The sequence below is a fragment of the Acanthisitta chloris genome, unplaced genomic scaffold (assembly GCF_000695815.1).
Source record: "Acanthisitta chloris isolate BGI_N310 unplaced genomic scaffold, ASM69581v1 scaffold1575, whole genome shotgun sequence".
Taxonomy (NCBI): Eukaryota; Metazoa; Chordata; class Aves; order Passeriformes; family Acanthisittidae; genus Acanthisitta; species Acanthisitta chloris.
In genome coordinates, this window is record NW_008674071.1 from 28,174 (window position 1) to 42,604 (window position 14,431).

At 36.9% G+C, this 14,431-nt stretch overlaps 1 protein-coding gene across 2 annotated transcripts in view; it reads right to left on the reverse strand.

Moving 5' to 3' along the window:
* LPIN1 (lipin 1) overlaps positions 1 to 14,431 on the reverse strand; it is a 34,822-nt gene that overhangs the window by 4,006 nt on the left and 16,385 nt on the right. For both annotated transcript variants that reach the window (XM_009075165.1, XM_009075164.1), the window contains 7 exons: positions 13,104 to 13,173; positions 10,644 to 10,736; positions 9,222 to 9,295; positions 7,059 to 7,203; positions 5,325 to 5,473; positions 3,680 to 3,766; positions 668 to 820 (listed from right to left, as the gene is read on the reverse strand). In XM_009075165.1, coding sequence (XP_009073413.1) covers positions 668 to 820; positions 3,680 to 3,766; positions 5,325 to 5,473; positions 7,059 to 7,203; positions 9,222 to 9,295; positions 10,644 to 10,736; positions 13,104 to 13,173 — 771 coding nt within the window. The remainder of the gene's footprint in view (positions 1 to 667; positions 821 to 3,679; positions 3,767 to 5,324; positions 5,474 to 7,058; positions 7,204 to 9,221; positions 9,296 to 10,643; positions 10,737 to 13,103; positions 13,174 to 14,431) is intronic.

The following is a 14,431-nucleotide window of genomic DNA, read 5'->3' on the forward strand; positions in this document are numbered from 1 at the left end:
CAGTCTGAGAAGTGCACTGTAATACCTCCACGTTTTTTTATATTTAGAAGATGACTGGTAAGACAGCCTGTAGCATGTCAGTCAATCAGGAGAACATCTGAACAACCTTCCATTAAAAATTCTAATGAAATATATCCTGTCACAGCAGCCTTTAGCAGCTTAAAATATTTTCAGTAATCACTTGACATGCTTCACTGAACTGGGAAGAAGGTACGATATTCATGATCAGTGTTATTATTATGCACTTATTGCAGTTCAACACCTAGAAAAGATAACATTGTCCACACAGAATCCACAGTGCAGTCAGGCATATAAAAAGTTCATTCCATTTTCACATTAATTTGCTCAAAACCTACCAAGAAATATTCTTCCACAAAAATATATTTATGCCAACTGAAACAACTTACAATTCAAGACAAGAGTGATTGCTATTAAAATGGCCACATTTCTCCCATAGCTAAACATTAACACACCATGTTACTACGCAATCTGCCTGTTGACTAGCTATTGAATTTTGGTCTAACAAAATTTCTTCTTAATTAAACTTTGCACCGATATGTAAGAAAAAAATATTATGAATTATTTCAAGCACTCCAATTTAAAAACCTGAGAATTCAGCCTCCACCAATCTTGGAGTTTCTTTCTGCATACAAGTGAAATTCATTACCTGTGAAGAGCTGAGAATAAGCTGCTTGGACTCAGCAACACTGGGCCCTGAGGCAGCACTGTTCCTCGTTCATTGACCCAGTGCAAGTATCCCCTGGTCATGCCTGCCATTCCAATAGCACGTGCTGAGCAGTACAAAAATTTATATCCATTTCTGTGAACAGATAGAAAAGAAGAAAATACTGTAAAAACAAAGCAGGTACTTAGACATTAACAATTTTGTGTGCTTACTTCTACATGAATCAAATCATGACTGTTAAAACAGACTTATATTTAACTTACACTTCATTTAAAAGGAATAAAAACATTTATGCCAGAAACCTGGGTAATTAAAATCCATCTAGCTCCACTGCATTTAGTGATAACATCTAAAGAAGGCACATTAATCTCTGCTCTTCTTATGACTTATGACTCCTTATGGCTCCCTATCCACCCCTCCATGGTGGACCCATTGTCCTTAGAATTAACTGAAATGACAACTGCAAAAAGGAAAACACTTGGCATAAAGCAGAAAATGCTGTATTGGCCTTTGCTGTATTAACAGTGTTGCACTCCTGCCTCTTGGGCCTCTGCAAAAAAAAAAACAAACAAAAAACCAAAAACTTGTATACGTGCAGCTTAAACGTATTCCCCCAAGTTGAAACAAATCTGAAGTTCAAAATACAGTATGAGAGGTGATTTTTTATTTGACACTGAAATAAAAGTTTTGGCAGAATTCGCATGTTGCCTTTGGTTCTGTTCATGACAGAACAGAGTCCTATCTGATACTAGTTCAACCTAATAGCAATGTACTTTATAATTCCTGTAAAGAAATTACTGTTCATAAAACAAAGAAACATTGCATTCAGTGCACACATGGTCACTGAATATAACTATTGACCATTTATATGATGTTCAGCTGTAACATGTAGCCACTACATAATTAACTCAGTAATTTGAAGAACAACATGACTCAAATCTATTTTGCTCCTATGTTTGTGGATCACCAAAGCCCTAACAACTGACAGGCACAGAAATACTTCTGTGCTGGCAGGCACAGAAATAACAACTGCAATTAAAAAAAATAATTAACATTTCCACCAAATGTAATGCAGAAGTTATACACAGAGTGCTGTCTACGTATTCCCAGGCTGTCCTGTCTTTTCTGTGAACATGTATGTCTATGCACAGACAAGTGTCACGGGCAAAATTTAGATTCCAATATCCATAATTTATAATTCACCATCCATGTTAAACAAAAAAACAATAAATGAATCTTAGCATAACTCTAGTACCCAGAACAAATCAGATTAACTAAGAGAACAGTTGTGATGTATACCAGAGGCTCTTCAAACATTTATGGTAATTTGAATATACAAGAAAAGCTGATGTTAATGTAATAAAGAAAACAGTAATCAGTAATCCTCCTTGTAAAAATTAAAATCAGATACTTCATCTGATCCCATTCAGACACCAATTAATTTTTCCTCATTTCCTTTTGTCTCTCAGTGGATAATTACAAAACTCACCATACTCTGTCTTTGACCCTCCAGTGTACACAACAGCTTGACTACATTGCAAAACGTATCCAGGAAACCCACAGTACACCTGTACTCTTGCACTAGCCTTGCTCACCTAGAAGCATTCCCATACAATATCACATGTGAGCTGGTATGGTCTGACTGTTTTTCTGCTGCTCATATTCATCAGAGGAAACATACCCAATTTTTTAGACTATATTGATCTAGGTCATACCTGTACACTCTCCCTGTTAGTGACATTAACTGACCTAAAGCACAGCTGATACACTGTCCAATATTTCTTCAATGGCTAACGGGGAAAAAATAGTCCTTTCAAAAAATGGTTCAATCTCAGGTATATTGAGCTACTTTTTGAAGATGGCTGACTTTCTCCATAGCATGTAATCCACAAGTAAACACAGTGTATCAAAGCCTTTACCCCTCTCACTGGCACGGAAGGTATTTATTGCTGCAGACCAACAGACATCAGTGCAGGTCAGTTACTAGGCTGTAATACAGCCACTCGTGCTGGTGTTGCCAGGTCAAGGCCTTTTCCTTAGACTCTTCACAGCATATGCTTTATTGACTTTCAGTACCTTTAAACTGCACTTTAAGCAATGGTTACTTATCACCCACTCTCAAAATTAATCAACGACAAAAATATTTTAAAACAGATCCTTCCTAACATTGCAATTTAATAATGGAATAGCAACAGACGCTTTTACACAGAAATAACAAAATAAATTGTATAATCATTACTAGCAAAGATCAACATCAGTGAAGCTCATCATTATCTACACAACAAATAAAACAAGAATATTAGCAGTGAGTATCTGAAACGGGCACATTTCTTCTCAAGATAAAACACTGTGCTGTGCTTTAAGGAAGAGATTTATCTTGCTTGACTAGAAGCCTGATGTTCAGATAGCTCAAATCTAAGTTGTTTCATTGAACTCCCTTTCTACTCACTGGAAAGAGAAGGAACTCCTTCAAACAGAATCATCCAGAAAGTTTAGAGTCCAGCCCTCCATGACTCCAGGTGAGTCAAATTTGGCAAGAAGAATTTCACTTACAGTGACCACCCTAGGCCAAAGAGTCCTTATACATTTCACAATCCCCCCAATGACGAGAAAAGGGAAGGTGTATTAGCATCTTATGAATTAATACTGCTGTAATTCCTAGTTTGCAAAAAAGTTACACTTGCTGCATCTTCAGAACTTGTTCAAATTACTAGAGATCTTTGGAAGTAACTGTAGGTATCTGCTGGGGATGGTTGGAAGAGCAATCACTACTCATACACAGGGGGTTTTGTTTCTGCTGTCACAAAGGAGGTTTTGCTCCAGATACCATGCAGAAAGTACTTACAGTGAGTAAGCATGACTGAAGTGATGAAATATTGATGAAATTGCAACCCTTATAGGTTAAGGGAAGCCTAGAGAAATTTTAATTTTTACATGTACATAAATAAACACCAACAAGCCACAGATATATGAACAGATATAATGAATACTCACTGGCTCACTTTATGGTACAACTTTGCAATCCCTTGGTGTGTCCAGTCCTTGCCAAGAGTTGGCAAAATATGACCTAAAGTATCTGACCTGAATAAAGGAAAAACAATATAACTGGACTGAAAAAAACAGTACTTATAATAACAGTTGAAGCTAATACAAGCCCCACTAACATACTTGCAAGCAGCTAATAAAAGTAAGACTTTCTGTAATGTACTGATTGTAATCAGAACAGGATCATATTATTCCCCTTTCTTTTGAGACAGACTGACGTGCCCATCCTTGGGGATGTAGTTTTAATTACTCTTGTGCTCCAAGACAGATAAGTTTGTGACCCATAAGGTAACATGGGAGTTACAGCATACAAGCCACCAATCAGACATGTAGGAGGCCACCAGTGCTACGCTTTTTGAGGTTTATATTAAATGTTTTCTAAATAAACCGAATCTACTCATAATGGAAGTTTATGGAAAACTGAAAGTATGAGGTAAGTCACATTCTATCTTACTTCAAACTACCTTCCCCACATAAAGTCAAGAGCTGGTCACATATAAAGTGTTTTGAAACATTTATTCTGTTTTCGATGCATTTCCTGCCTTATATGAGAGAAAATTATTTACACCATAATAACAAATGGTGCAAATGAGCACCTTGCTTCACCAAGCATTGTACAGATACACAGCAAGAAGTTCACACCCTGAATATCTCACATCTTAGAGGGGAAAACATTTGACAGTGGCTTAGGATGGAGTTGCATTGGTATTGTAAGGTGAAGTGATTGAGTAACTCTGAGCAGCTAATCAGCAGAGAGCAGAATAGATCCCACTGAGAGGAGATATTAATTTACGCTGGCACCAAAACAGAAGTTTGCCATACAACGTATAAATCCCAAGAAAAAAATAAGAGTTTCAGTTTAAATCGTCTTTTAATTCTTCCCAGATTGCTCTTAGAAATTACATTTCCTCATTCTTTTTCCTAATTAAATATAGCTAAGTTTGATTTTTGAAAGGAATTGATTTCAAAACAAACCTAAGCATTTCCTTTTAAAAGACAATGCCTGTATTTTTAATCATGTGTTTCCCTTGTTCCACACACAATTATATTCCACAATGATAAATAACTACATAAATAGAAATCAGCAAGTCAGTGAATCATTTTGGTAACTCCAAAATAGGTTTTATTCAAAGAACTAATCTGAAACTTTCCATCAGATTCTAATTCTGACACTGATTTTAGAGTCTTGTCTTCTAAATAATAATGCCTCCCACTGGAATGTTGCAGTAATGCCTTTTAAAAATTCATGTGTTTCTCCTTCTTAATGCAGCAAGAGTACTCCATAAGTGTGATGCAGCAAAAAGGTTAGGATTTTGCAGAGGGTCCTCCAATACTGCAGTAAATACTATCAGGAAACACCCATAGGTGACAAATAATGGGCACACATGGCATGTGCCTTTATTAAATTAAGAATTCAGCCAAGGATTCTTGCATTGTTTGAAAGCCAAATTTAAGAGAAAGTAAATAAACACCCTCTCAAAACACTGGAATATGATGATTCTGTGACTCAAAATTCCCTGTTAATTACTTTTTCCTTTAGTCTAAGGGGCAACTTGTTCTTGTACATAAAGTCTCTCCCTGTTCATGAACTCACCGTGTGATTGTTCCATCAATGTCAGAAATAACAACTTTATCATCCCAATTCCAGAGGTAAATGGTGCCTTCACAGCGGCAAGTGCCTTGATACTGTGTCGTAACACTAAAGGTCACATCATTGGGGCCATTCTTAAGCTTTAAGCTTTTCTGCAAGACATTATCAGCAACATGATCAACAAACTGAGCAACTAATATGGTCACAGTGCAAACACAAAGCCACAGATGACCATTGCCTTGGTCACACTGAATCTTACTGCTCTCAGCAAGGCTATTGTCTAAAAAAGGATAGCAGAAGTTTGCACTCTGTGGTGTGTATTAGGTGTTGATTTATAGAACAGAATAAAAGAAAAATTCTGTTTCACAGTCAGGTATATTAAAAAAAAATAAAATCCCTAAATGTTCACATGAACAACAACAAGCAATGGAATAGGGACTATCTATGAGGGCTTTTCCCTCTGAGATATAGATAAATATGCAGAGAGAAAAGTGAATAACAAGAAGTTCCATAAACTCTAATTAAGAGTGCTTATATGGGGATTCCTGTTCTATTGTATTATATCTCTTTCGTAAAATAGCCCAGCTCTCACATCATACAACCTATTAGCCTTCAGTTTCCACTAAATATCCTTCACTCTTCTTTTTGCTTCCTTCATTGTCTCCTGTGTCTCTTAGCGATGTGCTGGACAAGAGACTACTGATTTGATTCTATTTGTGGACCTAACTGTTCATTTCCCCCAAACCTGCAGGAATTTAATACTCTATGTGTCTGTTTTTCTTAGCCATCTTTCACTGCAATTTCTCAATTAGTTAAAAGTGAAAAGCAGGTGGGAATGAGAACAACTGAGGGGTAACTGATTAGTCTCACCCACTGTTTCATCAAGAAACCAATTTCACCGCAGGTTTAGCTTCAGCTAATTTCTGCAAGGTTTCTGAATCTGTAAAGAGCCAATATATTTGTGTAACCCTTGCCTTCTGTTTGCTATAGAAAATTACCAACACATCCCATTTGTCTCTTGGGTAAAATTCTACATTTCTTACAAATTATTCAGGCAGTGAGAGATGGGCTGTTTAATGCTGCACACCCTGTGTGGGTTTCTTTCAGAAAATTAATTGGCTGTAGATAAGATGACAAAAAGTATTACCCTAAAGTAGTCCATTTTTCCAGATCAAATTGGAATGTGCAGAACACAAAGCTCTAACAGTTTTGTGGCCATTAGTCAAAACACCTCTGTCACAGAGGAAGAGAATTGGCTCCAAAGAAATTAATAGCCTGGCCTCATAGTAAATTCACAAGCATCTCTTTCAGAAGTTAGTAACAGAAAACTGCATTTATGCAAAATGTGACTGTCTGCCTACTAATGAGAGGAAAGAAAAGGAAAGGAGAGGAGGAAAGAGAAAGAAGAGAGGCCAGTGAGTTAACATATACACATTACAGGTACTACAAAAAAAAGACATGGTTCCAGTACCCTTAGTCAGGTGACAAATACTCTTTGGAGTTTAAATGTGATATATTTCTAAGTGGGATCCCATCTCTGAACCCCAGCACTTATTGCAAGGAATAACATTCATGCTTAATACAGAAAAGCGAAAAGGCTTTTTTTTAAAAAAATGTTACAAGAGAGAATTAAACACAAGACATAAGATCTAATTAAGCTTTTCAAGCCTGAATAACAGTACAGTTCATGTTGTATTAGAAATGACATTTCAGGACAAGTATGCAAAATTAACTCACAAGCTGGTCAGAAGTGAGTCGAAGTGATTTTTTGTAACTGATTCCAGACAATAATGAGAGATGACTCGAGTTGGTTTGTAATGACCCAAGGTTTTGTTTGGCAGCTTTAGGGTCTTCATCGCTCGAAGAAGATTCATCTTTCATTCTGGAACATTGCACGCAGAGAAAATGATGCTATCATGTCAGTAAATGCATCTCAGTATCCATTAAAAATGCATCAACAGTGAGTCACCAAATAAGCCACTGATTCCCTGCTCCCAAATACTGTCTCACAGGAGGTCATTTACATCACATGTTTGAATATATCAATGAACTGCAAATTTTCATTAACACATATTCCCCATTATTCATACTTGGATTGTTCTATAAGCTAGCTTTCATTACTTAAACTTAACAAATATAATTAATGTGCTATATTGACTCAAAAATCTCCTAATGGTAAAAAAAATCATGTCCATTAGATACTATAACTACAAAAAAATCCTCTGCTCTCAGGAGAAGAAAGGCATTTGTTATGCTGGCTTTCTCTTCCCCCTGTTCCTTCCTCCTCCAAAGAGTTTAAAAATTAATAAAATAAAAAAAAAATGCAGATGATGGAAACTTTATTATGGAAAGTAACTCCTCGGTCTCTTTCAATGAACAACTTCAGACCACTTGATTATTCTTTTCCAGAATTTTCAGCATTACCCCATTCAGGATACAATGATGAAAAGTTATAAAACCTGAGCTCCCTCACACTATTCTCTTTAAATACACACCTGTATTTTTTTTCCCTGCTACAATAATTTTTTAGAAATTTGTTTAGGGTATTTTTTTTTCAGAGACAAAGTTTTCCTACAGTTAAAAAAAAATAAAAATCAATCTATCACTGTAGGCATAAGGTAAAATATTCTTTTGGATCCTACAAATTTCATCTTTAAAACAATCAGCATTTAGCTTCTTATTTCAATCACACCTGGGTGGTGTTTGATGTTAGGAAGTCTTGACCCAGTATCCAGGTACCGCATCTCATGACTAGCAACATGTAAAAGCTTATCTTATCCTTTGTGACATCTGATCTCAAAAGCTTTACTCAACATCCCACTTGTCACATTTTGCTTGCAAACAATAAATTCTAAATGACAGATTTCTAAGCCCAGTTAAAATTTAAACAAAGAACAACAGTTTCAGAACCTAGTCTGCTTGAAGTCTTAATCCCACTTTAAAACTTATCTTTAAACAACCATGTAAGAAACAGACCTATATGTCACTTGTCATCCTTAAAAGGAAAAACAGCCTTTCCAAGTTATTCTGTGGCTCTCAAACTCAGAGCGGCAACTGAGACAACAGCTAGTCTCCTACAGAATGAGGAATCCTCTTACCAGCATTTGCCTGGAGTGCAGCTGCTGGCCACTAGAAAGAATGACAGCTGATGCCTTTTTGTTTTGTTGCCTGAATTTACCTTAACAAGCATAAAGCATATTTGAATCTGGCCCTTTTCAGCTGTACGTGCAGATGGCACACAGACTTTACATTAAGATCTGTATGCACAGAAAAGGGGCAAGGGATGAGAACTGTCCCTGGCTAACTCATCCCTTCAAAGCAAGTTAAAGCCCATCTTATGGAACCCTCCTAAAGGCGAGATACTGGCTACACATGTGATATGGGTAGAGCACAAAGGAGAGACTTCTGCAGTCTTTGAAACAAGTAATATAAACTCATGACTACTGCCTATGAAAAACACCCTGGAAAGCCTTAGGCCCCTGAACTTCCCCAAATATGCAGGAACAACTTAGTTGTCAGGCCATTAAATCTAAATAAATTGAAAATATTAGCAACTGGCATCTGACAACAGCATGGGTTCAGATATGATCTTCCCCTGAAAACTCCAGAGAAATACATATAGCTTTGGAGAACTGCCCCAATTACAGTTTGTTTCCAAGGGACTGGAACATGTGCCATGAAGCTGCTGGCCAAACCACAGAAATCCCAGAGTGCACTCACAAGGTCTGCAGCCCTGCCATGGGTTAAGTCCTCTTATCTCCACTTACATGGTGCAATGAGTAACAAATTAAACATATTTCACTGACGCAGTATTTCTTTTTTCAAATACATGATGCAACTTGCTTTCATCTTTAAATGGTAAGTCTTGCTTATTTCAGGTCCAGATAATTTTGAGGGTACCTGTTTGCCCTGCTCATCTGTGAAGAGTCTTCTGTAAGTCCACTCTCATTTATATCTTGGTCTGGCTTTGTTTCCTGTAAAGATACAAGTATGAGAAGCTGTGCATCTCCTGTTGAGCAGAAAGCAAATGTTTTTAGAAAAATATTTAAAAACCAAATTCTGTCATATACAGACTGGGTAAAAATCAACAGCATGTTTGTCTCCTTTGCCTATAGGCGAAGTAAAACCTCATGGTTTTCTTGAAGAATAAAGACTGTACAAAGAATTAAATTTGCAAACATAAAACTCAGAGGAATAGCTAAAATTTAGTTTTGCATGGAAGAAGTAGATAAATATCAGATTTCACATTCTGTTGAAGTTCTGAGATCAACTCCACAGCTACTCAGTTCACGCACCTCAAATAGCTAGATTTCACCTGAAAAAGCGAAGTATGACTCTGGAGAAGGAAAAAACCCACAACAATTACCTTTCACACAATCATTAAAATCTTTAATCCAATACAACTTCACAAACTTCTCTTGAGTAGATGCTGAACACTATCAATGTCATTCCACAAGATTTTTAAAAAGTGAATAGCTTTATTTAAAGCTGCCACAGCACAAGAGATGCCAAAAACTTCTAGAGGTAAATTCTAAAAACTTCAAACAACTATGAAAACTGAAATCTCATGCTCTGAAGCCCACACCCACAGATCAATGCAATGGCTAAAGTTCTTGACTGAGGAACAACCATAAAATTGTATTAGAAGTTATCTTCTCCCCTCAAGTACTAATGCTTCAGTAATATAAATTAATATTAAGAGGTTTATTAGCCAACTTTAAAGATTAAATATGTCTAGACAAGAGATCAATCTTTCATATAAAGTTTTGGCTTTTTCACTGTTTTTTAATGTTCATCCATGACTTTAAGACTGTTACCACAAACTTTTAATGCTCTGAAAAGAAACTCAGAAAGACTTTCGAACTAATATATATAGTCAGTTTTCCACCTTAGGTTTTGCTGAATTTTACAGCTCTCACTACTCATAAATATGTCTGCTCTTTAACTATCAAAAGAAAGCTGCAGGAAGGCAGGCAATCTGCATGAAAACATTAAATTAGTGGCACAAATCTTTGATTCCAGGTTTCCAAACAGAGATAATACACATGAGATAATACTGCCTCAGATTTGTGTAATAAAAATAAATGCAGAACCAAAACTCTGCAGGCAAATGTTTCAGGTAGGTTCTGGATCCAAAGCTTTCTGAAGCCAAAAGAAATGAGGCTTCAGACTGCATTTAAATATATTTTAAAGTGTCTATCCTCAGTCCAACTGAATACTGAGTTACTCTTCGAAATAAAGTTCTCAGGGATGAACACAGAGATATCCAGCCTTCCCACTGCAACCATAAGGTAACCCTGCTTTCTTCTTAATAGTGCTTACCTCTTTAATAGTGCTGTTCCTCCCTCGCCATGAAAACCACCACCTTCCACCTTTTTTGGGCATCTTATCCCTCATTATAGATTCCACAGTGGCCTGTGATAAATGGATGGTAACATAAAAAAGGCCCCAAACAAAGGACAACCTGATACATGTAAATGAAAGAAAGTGCCAAACAGACAATTTTAACTGATAATAAATAGAATAAAAGTAAACATACTGTCTGTGGACCATAAATTCTACTAAAGCAAAATCTAATGGTATCCAGAGCTGCTCTGAAGTAACTTAAGCATGAATACTTATGATATTTTTAAAAGGAAAATGAAAAAGAAATCAAATCAAAAAGGAAAAAAGGTATAAAGAGGTATTAGTATAAAGTCTGGAATGGAAAACCTACTGGGTTTAAGTTATTTAGTATAAATAATATGTAAAAAAAATTTTTTTTACAAATCACTTCCTGAAGGAGTTGTCATGCAAAACAGTAACAAACCAACATGCAAGACAGTTATTCTCATTTTAAAATAACTATAAAGTTCATATTTAATCACCAGTTTAGAAAAAAACAAGGAAGTTACTAGCTTTTATGAGTTTACTATGGTGCTATGAATTTGACTGACAAAGTCAGGACTGGTTTTTTGTAAACCCTGTCTACTTTTCACTGTTTCTATTCACTAGACATCAGTAGAAAAGTTTCTTTCAATATCCATAATGACTGGAGCCCTGTGCATTGTATGTAACAAGGAAAGCTAAATTCTTTCACTCAGAGATGAACTGGGAAAATATCATAGTAAAGGTGGCCACAGTGTTTGATATGCCCCGGAATAGGTTAGCCACTGCCTTTCTAAGACAATAGCTTCCACTGTGAGCAAAGTCACCAAAAAAAAAAAAAAGCTGTGATGTTGATTAGTGATGTAAAAAAATCTGAAATTTAAAAAAAAAATCTATGAACTCTTAGCAGTTGAGAGGGCTGAGTGCAGCTAATGTGTGGGACAATGCAGCCCTTTTCTCAGTTTTTTCATAAGCTTTCTTCACTACATTATGTAAAACATATGAAAAAATCAAGAAATGACAGAGGAATAAAGTTGAGCAAATAAGTTGAGAGATTTTTAAACAAAGTAAGAAAAACAAGGAGCAGATGGAGCTACCACTTAAGAAGGTTCTCAAACATATTGACAACTTCAAGCAGATGTCCTATTGACTTTTAGTGAGAGAATTCACATGCTTACAATTAGACATGGATTTAACAGTACTTTGCAGAACATGAGTGAATTTATTTTGCAAAAACTTCAGTTTTCAATCACTTCACAGAGTCCGTTTTGATAAAGTATCTTAGTATTTCAATTCCTGAGTTCCATTACTACAGCAAACCCAGTAACAAGTCAGGAAGAAAAACAGTAAGATGACTGGTAACATAAATGAGTAATTTTAGTTTCAGAGGTGAAGTTCAACCAAATAAACCTTCTCAATCATACTGACTGTTCCAACTATATATACTGGCTTCTCCACTAAATTAAAATTTCACTGTCTAGAAAGTTATTAGCATTCAAAATATAAATTAACCATTAAAAAAAATGAACACACTGAATTTCACACTCAGATTTTTCTCAACTGATAACCTATAAGAATAATGGCGTAAGTATAATGCTGTTGCAAGAACTGCAATTGATCATAACTCTCTGGAAAAATATTTGATAACAATTCTTTCCATTTACCCATCCTAGGCAAAACCCAAAACATCTGGCTCCAGCATTGAAGTGTTTAATTAAAAATGCAGTTGTCTTGCATCATTTTTATTCCCAACAATGACCCAATAGGCATCTATCAAGGTCTGAATCACACTGTGAGAGCACCCAAAGAATACAGAACAGAAAACCTATATACCTTCTGTGGGCATTTGAATTCCATGGGATGAATCCCCCCTGTGACAATTACTAGAATATTTGCAGTTGCACAAAACATCTGGCTCTGTAACTTCCTTAAAATTTAAGCCATGTTTACCAGATGCTTGGGACTTTTGCTTTATATTTGGATGCTACCATGCAGCTACACAACTGCATATGTAGGTAATGTGGCACTAAGAAAGAACACAGTGGCAGAAAGTATTCTGGGCTTTTAAGAAATTTTTAGTCCATGTTGATGGCAATAGCGATAGCATCTGAATTCACACAGAATAAACGCAATGATATGTGAAGTGCTGCAAATGGCAGTATACAGATAAAATGGAAAGAAGGAATTTCTTCTTCAAAACAATTGTAATGATCTTAGCCTAGCAAACAGACACTATTCACAGACCAAAGTTAGTCCTACTTATTTAGCCCTTAACACAAGCTAGATAAACGGTTATGTGTGGGTAGATATTACTGATGTGCAGATTCTCTTGTATAACAACCCTCTTTTCCCTGCCTTAACCAATGGCATAATTTCACAACTCCTTCTCTTACCAACCTTCATGTTCAATCTCACCTTTGGCAAAGGTTTCTGGAATGCCTGCATTGCCAGCAGAAGGGGACCAGCTGTAGTCCAGTTGTAGTACCTGGGCACACGAGAGACAATTACGGCATTTTGTAATCCCAAGGTTCTAATTCACAACCTACCTAGTATTTATCACCCGGCAGGTTAAATCCATGAAGCCAAGAAGCACAGGTTGAACTCTAGTCTGCACTAGTAATAACAGACCCACCTCATTCCACAGTATGTTCACAGGTAGTTACAGGATATACTTTTCAGGTATGCAAGAGAAGCTAGGCCCTGTATTTGTCAGACATTCCTCAAGTCATCACAGAATCACAGAATGGTTTGGGTTGGAAGTGACCTGAAAGATCATGTAGTTTCAACTCCCCTGCCATGGGCAGGGACACCCCACTAGACCAAGTTGCTCAGGGCCCCATCCAAACTGGCCTTAAATACTTCCAGGACTGAGGCATTCACAGCTTCCCTGGGCAACCTGTTTCAGTGCCTCACCAACCTCACAGCAAAGACTTACTCCTAACATCTAATCTAAATCTCTTCTAACTTAGTTTAAAACTGTTCCCCCTTTTCCTATCACTCCATGCCCTTGTTAAAACTTCTGAAGTCATGAGGAAACGGGAAAAGTAAAAATGACAATAGTCCCCAGGATACAGAGGAAAACTTTTTCTCAGATATTACATTGCCTTCAACATTTGCAGAGGGAAGAAAACCCACATGATTCACACTGCAGCATCTCCATGCATGTGTTAAATGTTCTGCCCCTGACCTTAGCTGAAACCTGAATGAAGGAAAAAGAGTCAGTCTAATCATTAATGGGAAAAGTGATTATTTGCCTTTAGAGAAGATACCCACTGAAAAATGATGACATTATGCTCACTTTAAAGGGATGCTGCAGCTTTTATGGATGCTCTTGGTACAATTCATTTCTGTGAACTGCATGAGAGAAGGTTTTACCACTGTCATTATAGATAAGTGTATGGCTGGGCTGGGAACTCCCACCTTGGTGCTATCCTATCACCACTGGCCCACATGCAAAGTTGCTCTCCCTCTTTTTTGTAAAACCCCTTAGAGTACTAAAAAGCTGCAATGAGGCCTCCTCAAGAGCCTTCTTTTTTCCAGCCTGTCTTTATAGTATAGGCGCTCCAGCCCTCTGATCATCTCTTTGTCCCTCCTCTGGACATACTTTAACAGGTCTATGTCTTTCCTGTGCTGAGGACACCAGAACTGCACGCAGTATTCCAGATGGGGTCTCACCAGAGCAGAGTAGAGGGGCAGAATCACCTCCCTTGACCTTCTGGCCACGCTGCTTTTGATCTAGCCCA